At 50.9% G+C, this 18,938-nt stretch overlaps 1 protein-coding gene and 1 long non-coding RNA gene across 7 annotated transcripts in view; one reads left to right on the top strand and one right to left on the bottom strand.

Annotated features, from left to right (window-relative positions):
• Positions 1-18,938, bottom strand: part of Kirrel3 (kirre like nephrin family adhesion molecule 3) — a 555,957-nt gene that overhangs the window by 84,870 nt on the left and 452,149 nt on the right. For all 6 annotated transcript variants that reach the window (XM_046432698.2, XM_058575268.1, XM_046432699.2 and 3 more), the window contains exons 4-5: positions 9,532-9,681; positions 4,060-4,209 (exon numbers count right to left, since the gene is read on the bottom strand). In XM_046432698.2, the coding sequence (XP_046288654.1) occupies positions 4,060-4,209; positions 9,532-9,681 (300 nt within the window). The remainder of the gene's footprint in view (positions 1-4,059; positions 4,210-9,531; positions 9,682-18,938) is intronic.
• On the top strand, positions 1,735-7,964 carry LOC124085172 (uncharacterized). Its single transcript, XR_009225754.1, has 3 exons — positions 1,735-3,522; positions 4,432-6,111; positions 7,168-7,964. It is a non-coding gene; the product is annotated as an uncharacterized LOC124085172 (long non-coding RNA).

Below are 18,938 nucleotides of genomic sequence, written 5' to 3'. Positions count from 1 at the left end.
ATATTTTTATTTTCCTCATTTATAGATGAAGTACCAGAAATTTCATTCAGTCATTTCATTCATATTCTCTTAAAAATTAAACCAAACAAATATTATTGAATACCTGCTCTGTAGTAAGTGCTGGTTATAAAGAACACGCCAGGCTCAGCTCTGGCCCCAAGGACAGTGTACAAAGTCACACAGTCAGCTGCACACGGTATTCTACTTCCCAGCCCGGGGCTCCTCTTCCTATACCACAGCTCTGCACATGTGCATGGGCCCCTGTGATATCCACCTAAGCTGAGTCTCTGCACAGGAGGTTGGGTAAACGTGGAAGATGGATACAGAGGGAAGCCTGGCAGTTAAGGTACCTAGCCACGCCCAGAATCCCAGGGCTGGATGGGACTCTGAGAGATCCATCTTCTAGCCTTAAGGTGCGATGCTGTCTAAACCATCATAATCAGTTACTTTCTAGGCCTCAGGCACCACAGGAATCTTGTTTCCAGTGGGGGATGGCCCATTTTCCTAAAATAGTTGGTGTAGCATGTTGGACTCCTGACTCTGGAAGTATAGCCTTTTTGGGAGCTGGACAGTTCTTAGACTTTTTTTTTTTTTTTTAATCATCATCTCTTATTTTACAGGTGAAGAAAGAGACCAGAGAGGTTGAATAATGGCACCAGAATCACATAGCTGGCCAAGAGTAGGATCAAGATCATTGCCTCTAAATCAGAGTCTCTTTATGATACCAAGATTCCTGAGTTGTTCTGCATGCAGAATGAAGACTGTTTTTATATAGACTGAGTAAAGGCTTGGTCCCTGGCAGCTGGGTGTATCACAGAGGGAATGGAGCCTGACCATTGACCTGGACTGTGGCTCCCCAGTCTAAACTTTTCTCAGTTTAGCAAACTCAATTCCTTCCCCCATGTTTTCCCCTCATTTTCTAGTTCCCTCCCTCTGCCTCTCGGGGTGGCAAATGTTCAGCTCAAAGTTGCTCCTTGCCTGATTGCATCTGAGAGCTGGAAACACAATGCTAATTAATGTGTCTGTGACTCTAGGCTTGCCTGCCGGGCCCAGTCCCCATCCCTTCCCTGGAGCCCAGAGGCTCTGCGAACTGGCCCTCTGGCTTCTTCCAGCGCACTGCTGTGGGCAGATGCATATTTTAACAATGCACATCTGTTGGCCATATAATCTCTCGTATTTGCCCTCCTCACTTGGTGCTTTGATAGAAGACTCCTGGGGGCTTCTCTCTGTTCCAGCCAAAGTGTTTGCTTTGCAATTTTGCAGGAATACCATCTGATTCTGCTCTCACGTCTTCTGCAGGTTCTAATCAGGCTCTTACTTTATTTAATTAAAAATCTATCTCAGGCAAATACAGACTAAATTAGGAAGCTCTCTCATTCCTGGAACACAGGGAAGGTAGCCCCCCTCGGGGAATGGGCTGGGACATTTTCCCAGGCTAAGATGTCACAGCAGAGCAGATGGGGTCTTGGGTGGAAGGAAGGCAGCTGGGCCAGGGGGCACCAACACCTTTCTCCCTTCCGTGGGAGTGTCCACCCACCCTTCCCAGATCAGGGCTCCCTTGCCAGCAAACTGAGTCAGTTTCTGCTTGTGGGGCCTCCCTTCAGGGCAGCAGGTGAAGCCCTCCACCTGGAGAAACAGCCAGGCAGAGCCTGGTGGCTGGGGGACCTCTACGACCAGCTAGGGCAGGGAAGGGGGGACCTAGAGGAACAGCTGAGGGGTGGGGGCATGGGGAGACTCTAAGGAATAAGGAAGGACTCCAGGCAGAGCTCAAGGTAGCTTTTTCTTACCCAGGGCTTAATTTGCGTTGGATGAATGGTTTTTACAGAGACTGCATGAAAGGCTGATGGACAAGATGCCTGTCCGGGTTCCCTTTGTGACTCTCAGAAATTGTACTGAGGGGACCCTGCTGGGGCCCTTTATGACTACTCTCCCTTTGGCTGATTTCCAGACTGAATAGACACCTCCCCCGCACAAACCCAGCTCTGTGCCCAGAAAACAATGTCAGGTCAGGCCACTGGAAAATGGGGAGCAAATGCCTTTTAGATGTGATTCAAGACAAAATCAGGTATCTAGATTGGATCCCAAGGCCCTGCTCTGAGAAGTCTGGCTCCTAACCAGCCGGACAGATGACAGTCTGCTGGCATTTGAAATGAGGAGACTGGGCAAAGAGCATTGTTTAGAAGTTGGAAAGCATGGAGTTGATTTTAGATGTTAATTAAGCTCTGTGACCTCCTGTGAGTGCCTCTCTGAGTCTCTCCATTTCCTTATCTGTAAAACACAGGAATAATTTAGATTTAGAATGTTGGTCTTTATTGGTTTACTGAGATGGTATAGGATAGGAAGCATGAATGACGAGGGTTGGCTGGTGAGGCTAATATGCCTCAAGGACTAGGTATGTCTCCATCTAATTTAGGTCTTGCATGAAATTGGAGGAGTGAACAATGCTTACTTAGGTTCTGCTCTTTGTGGCACCCACCCCCCTCCCACCCTGCCCTCCAAGACAAGAGAGCGGAGGCAGGTTCTTTGCAGGATGGAGCCTGGATCATCTATGAAGATAGAGATCCTACAGCATCACTTAGCCAATCCATTTTGGTATTTAGCAGCCCTCAAATCTGAATGACCATTAGGCACTAAGTCTGGGGATGCTCTTTAGCATCCCTGGCTGCCCCCCTCAGTCCCCTCCTCCTGGTCCACTATCCAGCCTATTTACCCTGCAGAACAGTTTGTTTCACATCCTTTCTTCACAGGCCAGAAAGAGGTTGGAGGAAGTTGGGAGGCTGGCCTCAACTCCCTCTCCCCATCCAATAAGCCCAGCTCCTGGTTGTCAGTGATCCCCCGGGGCCTGTCTGCTGCCGTGCTTGGAATCATCTGCTCCAGTGTGTTTGGCCGTGTAGATTTGAAGATAACCTGACATGCTCTTAAATATTTCATCTCTGAGCAGCCGTGCACCTTATCTTCCAGACGTCGAGGCTGCACCCCAGCTGCTGACCCTGTCGTCACTGCTCCGTGGCAGCTGCCAAGAGGTGGCTGGGGCAGACTGGGGCAGACTGGGGCTTCCCTCTTCTGCCCGTCCATGCTCCATCCCCCATGTGCCTGGCAAAGACTCAACCACAAGGAGCCAGGGAGGTGGTGCAAGGAGCCCTGGCCAGCAGAACCTGGGCCAGGCCCTCTGCTTCTCTGAGCCTCAGTTTCTTACCTGGGGTAACAATCCCGGACCTTACGAGTGGCTCAGGAATGGAAGAGGTGATGTGTGTCAAGGGCTTTGAGAGTTACTGTGCACTGCTCTGCAAATGTGAGCTGTTATTATTTAGGAGCAAAACCTGTTTTCCTGTAACACTGATTCTCAGAACATCTGACCAGAGGAGGGAGACTCCTGGGGACTGGACTCTCAATCAGAAGTGGTTTAAGGGGTTAACAAGTGAGCCCATCCCTGTCTTCATGCAAGTCTGCCAGAAGGAAGGAGTGGAGACCTCTTCAGGAGAGCTGTCCCAGAGACATGTGAAGAAAGATCAAGGGGGAGAGGTATGATTTGGAATAAGGGCCTTAAATAAATTTTTCTAGGAATAACCTGAGAACCAAGATTCTTGGGGAACTGTGGGGTGTGGGGAAAGAACAGGGGTCACTGGCCATCCCTATGAACACCGAATTTATGGGGGAATCAAGATTAAGACTAATTCCACAGTCGAGGTGAGCAGGTAGGGCTTTGTTGGCACCCCGGCAGAGGACAACTCAGAAAGAAGGGACTGAGATTGTGCACTGCCTGCCCTATGGCCTGGTCTTGTTCACACGTACAGAGCACCCAGGAGCCTTCATTAGCTCCTAAGGTGTGGTCAAACACAGCAGAGTTAGTTGACATTGGCCTTCTGACATTTTAAGGCAGGAGCCTTTACTTGTCCCCTGTGGTGGAGGGACAGGGGAGGGGGTCACAGACACCATGGGGGCAGCTGGGGCCCTGTGATGATGCAGCGGGGGGTCCCCCACCTGCCCAGAAGGCCCCTCCTGGAGCTGAGCCTGGTGGTGGCCAGAGAATCCTTGCCCCCTCACGTGGGTGGCTCTTACCCAGGACGGTGAGGCGTGCGGGGCGGGACCGGATGGCAGCCTGGATGGCCTGGCATTCGTACACAGCATCATCTTGCAGTTCTGCCCGCAGGATCTTCAGGTGGTGTTCCCCTGACAGGTGGTTCCCCACCACCAGGTACTGGGGGTAACCTGTGGAGACAGTGGGCAGATGAGGGAGATCAAAGCATCCCACCCAAGTAGACTTCTTTAGCCTGTTTCCTGATGGCTATTTGGAGGTGATACAGGCTCCAGAGAGAACGACTCTGAAAAGCTGTCCACTTACAAACAGAAAGGCACTTAGTGGGCAGCGGAAGCAGGTAGAAGCTCTTCCATCTGATCTCCACTATCTGCTGAGGAAAGATCTTTTCACAGGGAGAAGGGATTGTGGAGCTGACCCCTGGCCCAGAAAGAGATGGCCTTGTGGTGACTGGGACTGACAGGCTTTATCTGCAGGGTAAGACCACCTTTGCTCCCTGCATTTCCCTCCCTTCTCCCTTCCAGAACTTTCATCGCCCCCTCCCCCCAGCAGCTTCAAGAACCTGTTTCTTTCAGGAGCTCAAAATGTTATTTCAGCTTCAACTATCTGGCCTTTTCTTTGAGTCTCCTACTTTGAGGATGGCGCCCATGTTTCGGTACATTAATAAGCTTGTCTACTCCCCCTGTTAATCTGTCTATTGTCAGTTTATGTCACAGGCTAAAATTATTAGACCCTCAGGAAAAAGAGAAGACTTTTCTTTTAGCTCAGGAGAGTTGGGTGGGGGTGGAGGAATGTTGGTTATTGCTCAGGGGCCCCAATCTCCTGTAAGGAGCAAAAAAAAAAAATCAGAGTTTCCCAGGGTGTCGGGGCAGGGTATGCATGTGCGTGTGTATGTGTGTGCACATGCGTGTGTGCAAAGATGTTGTGGGTTTTATGTTTAATTGGAGCAAAGCCACTATGAGGAAAGGATAGAGAAGAAATGGAAACGCTAAGTGCGGTCAGATACAGCTGGGTTATTGCTCTAGAAAGTGAAATGCTCAGCACTGTGGTCTACTAAGAAGACAAGTGTTTTGATAAGGAGACACGATGGGGCGGGGGTGCAAGAGAGAAAGAAGCAAGCCAGACTCACAGAGAAAAGACGGAGTGAGAGAGTGAAGGGAGGAAAAACAAAAGAGAGAGAAATATTTGGAAAAGGATCAAAGGTGAATTTTGGGGAAAACTTTTGTTCCAGGATGGACAGGAACAGAAATCTACTGGGACCTGGGAACCTCAGGGCACTTTGAACCCTAAGAGGCCTTTTTCCAGTCTTTCCTACTACCCACCTCCAGAGCCCAAGGGCCTGATTAAGCACTTGAGGCGCTCAGGACACTTAGGAATTTGGGGCCCCTTCTACCACTGGCAATGAATAATAGATAAATAAAAGTTTGAGGATGATAAATCATTGATCAGCTTTCCTGCTGCTGTGTAGGGCTGAATATAAATGCTAACTTAGTAATAGCTGGCCAGGCTGGGCCATTTCTCTCTCTCCTGGATCTCCTTAGTCTGTCCCAGCAGGATCCATCTTCCAGGCATCCCCTCACCCGAACTCTACCTTCCCCAGAAAACCTGTGTACCTTGGGCTTCACACAGACACCTGCACCCCCTCCTGGTTCTTCTCTGCCTCCACCCACCCTCCAACCGCCCACATGGCTGCTCTTTCTGAAACACCTTTCCCAGGATGAGGCATTCTCAGAACATCTCAGGATTGGACACATTTGGCCTTTTAAAGAAGAGACAAGGGCTAGAGAGACAGGGGGAGAGAGAAAGAGAATGGACACAGAGAGACATGCAAACACTTTTTCAAATATTCCCAAGTCCCGTGGTGTGGGTCAGATGTGTTCTTTAGCTCTTCAGGACAGCAGTGACACCCACAGACAGCACGTCAAGATATCTGAGGAGACTAACAAGGATTCAGTCCAGGCTGCCAAGAAGGGCAGTGAGTCCCCTTCCCCGGCTATAGTCAAGCCACGGTTGGATGCTCACCTCTCCAGGATGCTGCTGGGGCGATGTCTACACTGGATGAAAGACTGGACTAGGTGAGCTCTAAGACCCATCCCCTTCCATAAGCTAAGGATAGTCCGGAGGTGGGGCAGGGCTCCCTGGGCCACCAATGCCCATTGCTGGTCAGTGGGGTGAGTATCTGTGACTCTCTACCAGGCCTGGGAGCATGCTCTGGGGGGCCCTTTATAGCCACCATCATGCTACTAAGGAGCTCTGCTCTCCACAGCTGTGCAGTCCTGGCCAGAGATGCTCAGGAGGCAATCAGCTGCACCCCCGAGGGCACCCTCTCTCCTCCTGCCCACTCACCTGCCCTTGACTGGCAAAGGAGCCCAGGTAAGGGCAGCTGGCTCAGCCCCTGGGGCCTGGGCAGGGGGCTTCGAGTGGGGCCGGGCTGGAAGCTGGCCTGCCCTCAGTGCAGCTGGCTCACCGCCCCCAGCCCCTGCAGCCCAGCCTCTGGATCCCGCTGTCCTGTGATTAGTCCCTGGTCCCCTGCCGGCGTCTTGGCTGGAGCTGGTGTTTTTGTTGTCTTGTAAGCTATCACCAGCAGGATTTCACTCTCATGAGCTGCTGAAAACATCAGTGATGGGTTTGTTTGTATTTGCCTAATTAGGCGGTGAGCTGCGATGCTATCCCAAGGACTGGCAGCATCTTAGGAAAACAGACTCAGAAGTGTAGATTCTGAGGATGTTCTAGCTCCTTCCACAGCATCGTTACTCTCTGTCTACTCCTAAAGGAGGCAGAATTATTTAGAGTCTGGGTTCTAAAGTCAAACTGCCTGGATTTCAATGCCGGCTTCACTGTTGTCTTGGGCAAGCTTCCTTCTTCCTTTTTTTTGGGGGGGGGGCGGGCATTGGGGATTGAACCCAGGGGTGCTTAACCACTGAGCCACATTCCCAGCCCTTTTTGTTTTTTTATTTTGAGATGGTCTTGCTAAGTTGTTAGGGGCCTTGCTAAATTGCTGAGGCTGGCCTTGAACTTGTGATCCTCCTGTCTCAGCCTCCCGTGCTGCTGGGATTATAGGTCTGTGCCACTGTGCCGGGCTTGGGTGAGTTCCTTTAACTTATTTGTGATTTTGTTTCCTTATTTATCAGTGAAATGAAGACAATGCGAGGACGCCACAGCGAAGATGAAGCAGAATAGTGTCAAGTGCCTGGCGTATTAAAGGTTAATTTAAATAAAAGACCACAGTGAGTTAGAGTGAAGCCTCCACCTTTGGGGCTAGCAGACAGGGTCCTGTGCATTGGAGCTGGTTATATAAATGACACGATTTCTCTCTCTACTGTGACTCTGTTTATCTATTAAATAAAGGGGAAAATCCTTTTGTCCCTCTGGACAACTGTAGATTTTGAGATTATATCTGAGAAGTACTTGAATTTCTTAGAAGAAAAATGTTCTATCCATATGAGGAAGTATATTTATAAGTCATTTTCTTTGACTGGTGTTTCCAGCCCTGATGACCAGAAAGACACTGAGGTCTTCGGTGAGGGTCTCATGCCTGGTACACGAAGTGGGGCAACATGGTTCAAGTGGAAGTGGGCAGACCCCCCATCAGGTAGAGCCCAACCCTGGGCCTCAGTTTCCCTCCAGGAAAACTTTCAAGGTGTTAAGTGTTCTTCAAGTGCTTGCTGAAAGGGAGTGGGTTCTGCCATGCTAGGAGTGTTTATTGAGATGGATAAGTATCGATCATTATTACCAGGTTGCAGTTCTGGGGACAAGTGATCAAATACAGAACAGGTACTTATCAGGAGCTTGATCTTGGGCTATGTAGGAAGAGGGTCCAGCTTCTTCCTATAACTGGAGACAAGTTGGAGAGGAAGCCGACCCCAGTTCCTCAGACCCATTGTCCTTCAGCACCAAGCAGGCCTGGAGCCTGACCCCAGAAAGCCATTTGTGGAACTGGATCATAGAGGGGCAATCGTCATGCTGTGAGGACCATTCTATGACGCATCCCTGGTCACTGGGACCTTTTCTTGGCCACTGACCTAGCAAAACCCATGCCCCTGACTAAAGGCTGAAAACCACTGACCAGCAGCCCAGACGGCCTCTGTGGGCCAAGCTCAGAGCCTCCCAGAACATGAGCAGTTCTTGTTTGGGAAGGTCGTATCATTCTCCCAGTTTCTCTAGGGTAAGGGAATTCAGAGTCTCTGAAATTGGCTGGTTCCCATACTACTTAAACTTTATGGCAGCACAGTATATTTTGGAGATATTATTGTGTATTTTATCCATGCTCAGCTGGGCTGCAGCATTCAAACCCTGTGACTGCTATTGACCATTGCTGTAATGTTTCAATATACATTTTTGGCAAGACATAACTCACATTTTAAAATATTAATTTCCCAGCCATCAGGTTCCTGAGTGCACTTCGATTTTTATTTTCCTGCAGCTGTATACCATGAACAAGGCAAAAGCTACTTCTCAGTTGAATACATATTTTTCACTCATCGCCCACCCTCAGCCATTCCCAAATCACAGGGGAATGACACCCAGATCTGTCTTTGTGAATTTTACTGTTTATGTCAAGCTCAGTAAGTAACCATGTGTCTATCCACCCTGGGACTGAATAACAATGGCTAACGAGGAAGTGAGCGGGAGGATGACTCCATTCTTTCTCTGCTGGGGAGAGGTGGGTTGGAAAGGGGTTTGGATAGGTTTACAGGTAGCCACTCACAATAGTCAGCAAATGACACAGCACAGACACCAATCGGGGAGTTCATGGGCCAGCAGCTAGAGGAACCCTGGAGCTCAGCGTGGGGGCACCAGCCTGCAGGGCCGAACAAGGTTTGGCATTCATTGTAAAACCTTCCTGTCTGTTGGGTGTGGTGGTGCGTGTTCTTAATCCCAGTGACTTAGGAGGCTGAGATAACAAATTTAACAACTTTCAGGCCAGCCTGGGCAACTTGACCCTGTCTCAGAATCAAACATAAAAAGGGCTGGAGGTGTGGCTCAGTGGTAGAGCACCCTGAGTTAAATGCCCAGTAACAAAACAACAACAAAAACCTTCCTGTTTTCTGTCCCCATCATAAGATGATCTCTAAGACCAACTTAGGTTTCTTTATGACTTTTTAGTTCACTTGGCTTCCTTAATTGGGTGGGAAGCCAGGTTATGCTTTGAAAAATGGGGAATAGATCTTGGGCCAAGAAACCAGAGCCCTTAATTTCTGGAAATCAGACTTCATGTGCTTGACTTGGGAATAGATTCTCCAGGGCAACAGTGGGCTAGGCTCAGGAGGAGCCTGAGGATGGAGGGTGGTTCATCACTGGCAACCAGAGATCCTGGAACTCCTAGGGAGCCTAGACTCCGGCCTTGCCTAGCCTGGCTCTGCCCAGGAGCTACAGTGGCCGTGGGAGGTTTGACCCGCCATGCCTGTGATGGAAGATGAGCGTTCCCTAGGGGAGTGGACGGTGGGTGGGGCAGTGGCCCGGCTGGGCCTGCCTGGGGGTCTGAAGGTACTCACTTGAGAGGTCTCTGCCTACACCCAGAGCCAAGCCGTCTTTGATCCACAGAACGAAGCCATCGTATTCTGGGATGGCGCACAGCAGCGTCACTGGCTGTCCGGATACCACCACTTGGTCTTGGGGTTGCTGGCTGAAGGAGTAGACTTGGCCTAGGAAGGAGACAAGCACTGTGGTCAGGTATGGGCAGCATCTGGAGGGCTCCCCTACAGCACTGGAAGCAGGCACTATTTTTAGGCCCATTTTCCAGATGAGGCAGCTAGAGAGGGAGGTGAGAAGTAACAGAGGCTGTGCTGCTCGATCACTCGTCAACACTGGTCCCTGCCCTGCCTGCCACAATCATCTGAGCACCACCCATCCCACTCTGCAGGAAGTGGGCAGAGGAGGGCTTTGGGGTTAACTGGAGTGCCTAGGGATCATCTAGTGGCAGGGTGAAGGTTGTGAATGCAAGTCTTCCGACCCTATAGATCTCGTTCTTTTCTACTGAGCTAGGCCGGTGCAGCTCCCTAAGCCTGGTCCTAGACTGAGAGGTTAAAGAAGGGAGTTTACATGGTCTGTGTTCCCTGGGCAGTTACAGTTGACCACAACATGAAACCGAGTCACTGAACATCGGGCACACAGTGTGATCTATGCTTTACACACCCCCTTCTCCTGTGGTTCATTTAACAGATTTCAGGGCAGAAATATCCCCAATTTATGACAAAGAAACTGGGATCAGAGAGGCATGGCAGTCTGCCCAAGGTCACACAGCTAATGAATGGTGGTTGGGCTAGGGTCCATCTGAGTTCTGAGCCCTCACTTTTAGTCTACCCGCTACCCTGCAGATACAAATGACCAAGAGGAACCGAAGCCAGTGCAGCCTCTCCTCTCCCACCTGGCACCACAGGGGTCTTGGACACTAGCTGCTGCTCTTGGAAGGGCATAGCCCCAGGCCCAGACCACACATAGGGCTCAGCTCTCAGCAGCAGGTTGCCTCAGGGAGGCTGGTGGTGGAGGCCCCTGCCCCAGAGCAGAGGTGCAGCTACACACCAGAGAGCGTGTGGCAGGCAGGCAGGCAGGTAGTGAGGTTCACAGCCTGATGAGATCCTGGCACGTCTCTGAGGAGTCTCATTAAAAATCAAATTGGCCTTGAATTGTGGGAGTAACACTTCTTATTCTGATTCGAGCTTTACAAATTAGATTTCATAGGACATTTTAATCAGCTGTGTGGTGGATTTCTCTCTCTGTCTCTTCAAGTTTTCTGTTGTAATTAGACTGTTTTTGGCACCAAAGCAGAAAAGGAGGGAAGAGATGAGAGAGGAGAAAGGGGAAGAGGAGGGGGAGATTGGAGAAGGAGCTGAGGAGGAGGGGAGTGAGGGGCAGGAGAGGGAGGAGGGAGGGAAGATGGAGGAGGAGGGAGGGGAAGAAGGGGGAGAGGAGGAGCAGGAAGGAGGGGGAGGAGGGGAGGAGGAGAGGGAAGAGGAGGAGCAGGAGGGAGGGGAGGAGGGGCAGGCGAGGGGGGAGAACACCTTCCCCCAGGCCCTTTTCTCCCTGCTGTAATGGTGATTTCACAGCTCATTCTTTTATCTCAAAATCTTTCCTGGAAGAAGGACAATGTCAAGGCAGCCGAGGTAGCCGCCAAACACTGTGCTATCAGAGAGAATTATCAGGTTGTCAGCCTGGAGCTGAAGGGGCTGTAATGAGAAGTCCCTAAATGAAGTGGTGCCTGAGTCCTCCCAAATGTCCCTTATTAGATACGGATAATTGTCCCATTCGCCCTCCGCCCCTCCAGCCTGCTTCTGTTTGGAGGGAGCAGGAGGTGTTGGGTGAGGACATCTCGGGAGCTGGGGGTGCAGGAGGCATCCCCAGGTCAGGGGTAAGTCCTGGACTGTCACCATGGAGACCGGGCTCTGGAGCACAGCACAGGGCTGTCTTCAATGCCTTCTACTCAATGGACGTGGTGGGGGTAGGGGCGGGTGGTGGACTCTGCATGGTCAAAGTCCCCTGGATGGTGTCTCAGGACTAGGATTTGGGGGCAGGCACAAGATGCTTCTGAAGAACTCCCCGAGGGTTGCGCAGAGTAGAGAGGGTCCTGAATGGCTCACCAGAGGGTCTGAGAGAGCTCTAGGGCACCGAGCCCCAAAGTCCCCTGAAGGCTTCAGTGTTCACACTTTGTCTCTTTGGACCTGTTGGAATTTTCTATGGAAAGAATGTTCCTGGGGGAGATGGAGACACAGGATCATCTCAGAAACCACTGAGGGGACACGTAAAGTTATTTATTATCTTAGGGGGGTTAATGATGAGTACTCTAATTGATAGTCTTCCTTTTCAGTCCAATTTTAATTTTTGTGCAGTAGGTTAAGCCACTAAAAATACCTTTGTTTTCTCTGGAACCCAAGATGCTTTTTCAGATTTTGGGGGGTTGCTTTTACAGTATTGCGACCAAACCAGGGCCGTGCCCAGGCTAGGCAAGCACCCTGCCATGAGCCACACCCACAGCCCCTCATGAATCTTATATTGCTATTGATTATGTGGAGTAGATGAGAGTTGGGGTGCTGTGGAGGAGAGGAGTGGAGGGATGGGCCCACTCTCTTCACCTGTGCGACAGATCTTGAGGTCTTCCTTGCCGAGGGCTCCTGGGAGCATAGTCTCAAGCCACGGATGTGGGTCATTGCCCAAAGAATGCTCTTTCCCTGTCCCTTGCTCCCTGCTTTCTTTTTCCCATAGGATCTTCTACTCCAATGCAGTGAAATATGATGGGCCTGGAATCATTTTCTCTAACCTCCTGGAGATGATCTTGAGTGGACGGCCACTCCTCCAGCACATGTGTATTTTGCGCACCTTGACTGACACGCGCTGCGAGGCAGGAGCCCTGTCCGCTTGCGAGAAATAGGTGATGGGCCTGGAGCCTTGTCATGGGACCTGGGCCATCGGAGTGAGTGAGCGCGGAGCAGGCGCTGAGCCACGGAGCTCCTGCCCTCGGTGTAGCCTCAACACGCCCAGCACCTCCACCCCAGGTTGCCCCCTCAGGGTCCCATTCTGCCCGATGACAATGATAAGCCTGGCAGTCAGTGCCACCTCCATTGTCCTGCCTCTCTCTTTTTAATTCCGTGATCTGGGGAAGGGACCGGGGCCTTGCGTGCTAGTCAGTTCTCTGCCCCTGAGCTGCATCACCAGCCTTCCGTCACCATTTTCCATCTGTCACCATTTCAGAGTCTGGCCCAGATGTCCTCCGCAGTTCTCTCGGGCTCATCCTTTCGTCTCCATTTCCTCTGCTACAACCCAAGGCCCGTGCCCTCATTGCCACCACCTGGATTCTTTCGACACACCCAGAGGCTTCCTCACCCCCGCCCTCTATTGCACGTGTCACCCTGGATCTTCCTTCTTAAGTCAACTCTCTCTTTCTGCCACCTCTCATGGCTGTGCACTGTCTGTGGGACAACATGTCACCTCCTGTCCTGGGTCACATGATTCTCCACAGACTGACTCCCCTTCCCTCTGTGTGGTCCACGGCACCCTGTGCTGTTGCTCACTTATGCGACCTGCTCATGTCCTTTCTGTTCCATCATCTGGGATGTACCTCCTCCTCACCTGACCCTTCCTAAGCAGCCCTGCCCATCATCCAAGGCCCTGTTCTGTTCCCAGGAAACTGCTGTTACCCAGAGGGATCGCTGTCTCTTTTCTCCCTTCCTTCCCACTTCCCCCTTTCCCCTCCCCTTCATCTCCTTCAATTTCTCCAGACATTTGTTGAGCACCTAATATATGATGCTGAAGAAACAAAATGAAGGAACAGTGTTTTTCACTTGAGGGCAGAGGTCACAGCTATCTTTTCCACCTTTGTCCCCAAAGCCTGGCTCCACGTGAGAACATGGCATGCCTATTTGTTGAACATGCCTGTGTGCTTGTGGCTTACCGACCCTAGTTTGTCACGGAGATCGGTCATCACTGTAGGAAAATTGGTTTTGCATTATCAACTACTGACCAAGCAGATATTGTGCTGAGCACACCACACAGAATGAGAAAAGTGAAAGATAAAGGGGAAGGGCCAGAGTCTCGAGGAGTCAGGGTTTACAACAAAACAAAAACAAAAACAAAAAACCACTGAGTTATTTATGTGTGACCCACTGGTGGCCAGGTCCAGGGTTTGCCTGCACACACTGCTCCTGCAAAGTGTGGTGGCCATTGTCACCCACATTTTACAGATGAACTGAGCTCTCTGGAGTTTGGACCTTAAGTGTCTCCCAAAAGCCTAGGTTTTAAAGGCCCAGGTGTTGGGTGGTAGTGGGAATTTTAAGAGGTAGGACTGGGATAAGGTCTTTAGGTCATTGATGGTGCATCCTTGAAAGGAATGTGGGACCCTGATCTCTTCCTATGTCTTGGTTTCACAGCTAGGGGGTGACCATATGCTCTCTGCCATTGCCATCCAGCGCCCCTCCAGCAGCCTAAAAGTACTGGATCTGCTGGATCATGCCCTGGAACCTCCCCAAATTGTGTGCCAAAATAAATTTAAAAAAATGAATTTGTGTGCCAAAATATCTTCTTTTTATAAAACTTTTCTTTTTGTAAATTGATTATCTCAGCTAGTTGTCATAGTGATGGAAAACTGATTGACACATGAGGCTCATGGAAATGAAGGACCTGCCCAAGGTCACATGAGTAACCTGGGTGTAACTCAAACCCAAGAGTCCATATCCACTATCCCAAACCATCCACTATCCCATATCCATATCCACTGGATACTGAATTAATGACCCGAAACTTGGAATTTGATTCTCAAGCTAGTATTCACCCCACCAACCAGGCAGCCTCCCAGACCATCTAAGGGAGGTGGAGGATCTCCGGAGTGAAGATGTTTTCCTGGTTCTTATGTGGTCTGCCTCCCAGCTGTGGGTCAATAAGACTGAGCTGGGGTTGAGGGTGAATTATAGTACTGGTCACCACCAGGAGGGATAAAAGAAAGGATGTGTAATGGATGTTACGTATTATTGTACAAATAACTACTACTTATATAATGATCATAAAACATAATTCTATAAATAATATACATATTCTATAATTATATACAGACAGTTCACAAGTTATAACTTCATGAGGGTGTGGAAGTGAAAGTACACAGCAAATTTTGGATTTGATCTTTTCCTAGGCGAGCAATACAGGGTACTGTTGTCTCTTGCGATGGTAGGCAGAGCAGCCAGCAGCAGCCTCCTGTCACTCACACGAGTGTGGGTTGAGGGAGGGACCACCCTCTGCAGCTTACCGCATTGCAGGGTGTGATTGTTGGTGTGTTAGGTCTATTACATGCATTTTCAACTTGTGATATTTTTAACTTATGAAGGGTTTATTGAGACACAATCCCATCATAAGTCAGGAAATATTATAAGTCGTATTTTCATTGTTATAAAATTTATAATAGCTAACTTTTATTGAAGGTCAAGCACATAATAAGAGCTTTTCATGATTATTTTGTTGAATTCTCTCGAGTCCTCTGATGTGGGTACTGTATTAGACCCATGTGAAGATGAGGTTGTCTGGGGCCCACATTCTGGCAGAATGGCAAATTCACACAATTTGTTCTTAGAAAGGACATCGGCCCCAGAAGTCTTGTTTCAGAGCTGTGTCCTAAGGTCCTTATTTGGATCTTAAAACACTTTACTATGCAGTCCTGGACCTCCAGGAACTCACAGAACCGCCTTAAGCCCTAGGCCAGTGCTAAAGGAGGATGTGGACTGACTTCCCTAGGCATAATGTCCTATGGGCATGATTCTCTGGGTGGGTAAGAGCTGACCACCTAGCCAGGGAAGCTTCACCCGAGAGTGTGAATGTGGGCCTCTGGGTGCTCTGATCACCCTGTCCCTCACAACCACATCAGCCCAAAGAATCCTTCTATCCCTTCACCCTGTGGACTGGGCAGCCTTTTGGGAGGGAGGTGGAAGTGTCATGGTAATGAGTGGGGCCAGGGATTCCAGAATGATCTGGGGTTGAAACCTGGAATGTCCACTGATTTGACAAGCCTCAGTTTTCCTATCCATAATGGGGACAATACCACCCATCTCAGAAAGTCACTCTGGAGATTAAGAAAGAGTGCACATCTGGGCCATTTGGCTCAGGGCCTGGCTCACAATAAGTGCTCAGTGGAAACGGCCCCTTTTCATCAGGAATGCTCTTCTTCTTCTCAGAAAGTTGACCTCCATCTTGAACACCAGGCCAGGGCTGCTGACTTCCACGGGAGAGTGGGTGTGGGTGGGAGGCGTGACCCAGGACAATAGATGACTCCCTTTTGACCCGGGAGGGGAAGGCGAGGTGGACTTTCAATTAGTATCAATGGCTCTTTGATGAGCCGATGTTTCACTCAGGCAACAGCGGCTCCTGTTTGCAGGCAGACCACGGTTTGGTTCTCAGGTGTTTTCAGGTGGCTCTCAAGGCTGGCATTTGGGGTGGACAAGCACAGATGTCGAGGCAGGAGGGCAGCTGTGAGCCAAGCTTTGTTGGTGGGAGGGGAGGGGTGGGCAACAGGCCCACGTAGCTGCTAGAGGGCTGCTAGCCTTGGCAGAGTTGGGGGTATCCCCTGGGCCATGGAGGGCCAGCTTGGTTCCTGATCTGGCCAGTGTTGCGTTGGCTTCCATTTGTCCAGAGAGGCTGTGTGAGTGTGTCCTGTGCAGGGTGGTGGAGGGGCCTGGATGGGAACACCCTTGAACTCTTCCACATTTGGTGGGTTCAGTCTCTGCAGAAAAATGTCATGCTCCCTGCAAGGAGGGGTCCTGTTCCTACAAGGGAGGGGTCCTGCCAAATGGGGGACCCAGGGACTCTGAGATGAAGCCATGTCAGAACCCCGAGGTGACTGCCTCACCCTGTGTGCATCCCCTGCATGCTCAGGCTGCTGTGGCCTGGGCAGGCTGAGGGAGCCCTTTACCAAGGAGCCCCCTGGACTTTTCTATTTTCTTTTTTTTTAATATTTATTCTTTAAGTTTTAGATGGACACAATATCTTTATTTTACATTTATGTGATGCTGAGGATGGAACCCAGTGCCTCGTGCATGCTAGGCGAGCACTCTACCACTGAGCCACAACCCTAGGCCTCCCCACTGGACTTTTCTAACACCATGGTAAGGAGGGGAAGGCTGCCGGGCTTGAGAGGAGAGGTGGAGGGGTGGAGAGTTTGGAATCTGAGTCTGAGGGCTCCTCCTGTGCAGTTCTTTCTAACCCAGGTTGGCAGGAACCAGGAGCAAGAGGAGGTGGCCGGGCTAACAGGCGTGACTAAGAAGGCTTAAAAGGAGGGTGCGCTCAGTCAGGAGCATCTTATGGGGCCACATGTGCACCCATGCAGAAGTGCTGAGTTTGTGGGTGCTAGTGGCAGTGGGTGCTAGTGAGTAGCCAGTGGGAGGAAGTGGGGCAGCAGTGGCGACAGGTGGTGTTGGAAGAGACAGGTGCAGACTGGCCCAGGGAAAGGGACAGGGGAGCTGGGCATCAGGTGGTCCTCAGGGGGCTCTGGTCTTGGGGCGGGGCTGGGGGCAGGCTGTAGGTGTCCTTGCTGCCTCTCTCTCAGCACAGCTTGTTGCCCTCCCTCCCCCCCCCCCTCGTCCTGCAGATGTTCCCCAGCCCTCTGTCCTCTGCTCAGGGCAGAGCAGAAGCAGGACATCACAGCTTCTCCCTCCTCAGGACTCCTCCAGACGCTTTTCTCCATGTCCCTGTAGATCTCCCCTCCTCACTGCCTCCTTCATCTCCATCAGCCCCCAAAGCTTCTGGCCTAGACTGCATCCCAACCCTGGCCTCTTTTGGGGACTGAGTGCAAGACAGCATGGAAAAACCACCACTCTGGCTCCGGCGGTCTCCGCTGTCTTGCAGCAGAACATTTAAAAAGCTGAAGACCTCATGAAGAGCTCACTTACCTCTGCCCCCAGGCCCCTGAGATCCCCAATTATTTCCTGGGGAGGGAGGAGCTGTGTTGACATGGGAGGCTGAGGTTATGAAGGCCGGCTCACGCAGAGTGATGGATTCCCAGCCTGCACTGGGGCCCGGCTGCCGTGGTGCCTGCGCACCCAGGTGTGTTTGAGAGACTGATGGAACTGGCTTCTGGGCTCCACCCCTTTCCTAGCCAGACTTTTTCTTATAGAATGTAGGAAAACCTCTGGCTTAGAATTTCTGGGAGAATTTTTTTTTTTTTTTTTTCTGGAGCAGAAATGCTAGCTGAGGAAGCAAGGTGACTGTGCCCAAGCTATTGTGGATCTTGGCCCTTCCCTCCCCACTTCCTCTTCTTCTCCTGGCCTCACTCCCAGCTCTATTGAACCCTTCTACCTCCCTGAAACCCTCTCTCTCTGCACAGGCTAGGCCTCACTGTGCCATGAGGGCCACCTGGGAGCTCTGAGGTCTGTGTGGTCTTTAAGACCCTAGAGTTCATGGTGCTAAGGTCTCTGTGTGTGCCGAGCACGTAGGAAAACAGCCAGTGTCATTAGGCCCATGGTGATTGGGGTCTTCCAGATCTGGACTCCTAGAGCCATGGTACTCACTCATCCCTGCCACCCACAACTGTCAGTCCTCAGGCTTCTGAGGGTGTGTTCTGGTCCTCCAGTGTTCCAAGGCTGTTGTCACTCCATAGGCAAACGCCTTTGTACTATGGCTGCACAGTGGTGGGGCAGGCTCAGCACAGATGAGTGCAAAAGCATCGGATCTGGGGTGGTTTGTATGACAGAAGAGCTAGAGCCTTGGAACACACTCTGCACTGAGTCTGATGGGGGAGGAGGGGTGCTGCATGCCCCTCTGTCCCACTACAGTCTCTCTCTTTTGATCCATGCTTGGAGGTCAGCTGGGAGGCCGTGAGGGCTGGTGCAAGGGTGTACCCACTCTACCCCTTCTCAGACTGGCCACTTAGGCCTGGACTTTGTCCCAGAAGCAGGTTGAGGGGAGATTAACATTGTCCTTAGCTACACCTGGACAGAATGTCTGAGTCACAGGAGGTGTGCCTTTGCTTCTAAGGAGCCTGTCTTCTGCAAACACATGTGCATGCCCACCCTCCTGGCTGTGAGCTGGGGCAGCCCAGCTGAAATCCTGCTACTCTGGTCTCAACTCTCAGGACATCCAGTCTTTGGATGGTCACACTTGATCCCAGATCACTGGACTAAAAGGGATCAGATGATCAGTTTGATGAAGATATCTTATAAAGTTATTTTGGTGTTTAAGAGGGGCTTACTTCAAGTGTGGAAATTGGGAAGGGGGTGGCAGAGAAGCTCCGTGGAGGAAGAATCATGATATGGGGAAGGTGATGGAGGAGTAATGTCACTCTGGTGCAGGTAGAAGTATGAGTGATGAATACCCACCCTTAGCTGCCCACTTGGAGTACCTGACCAGTGGGTCACCTGCCAGGGTCTGAGCCCTGGAGAGTAGGAAAAAACACAGGGTCAGTCTTGCCTGGGAAGAAACTCTGACCCTGTCACTA

The sequence above is a fragment of the Marmota monax genome, unplaced genomic scaffold, assembly GCF_021218885.2.
Source record: "Marmota monax isolate L192 unplaced genomic scaffold, Marmota_monax_Labrador192_F-V1.1 WCK01_AAM20220418_F8-fsc00062, whole genome shotgun sequence".
Taxonomy (NCBI): domain Eukaryota; kingdom Metazoa; phylum Chordata; class Mammalia; order Rodentia; family Sciuridae; genus Marmota; species Marmota monax.
The sequence above is the reverse complement of the archived record's forward strand: the minus strand, read 5'-3'. Positions and strand labels throughout refer to the sequence as shown.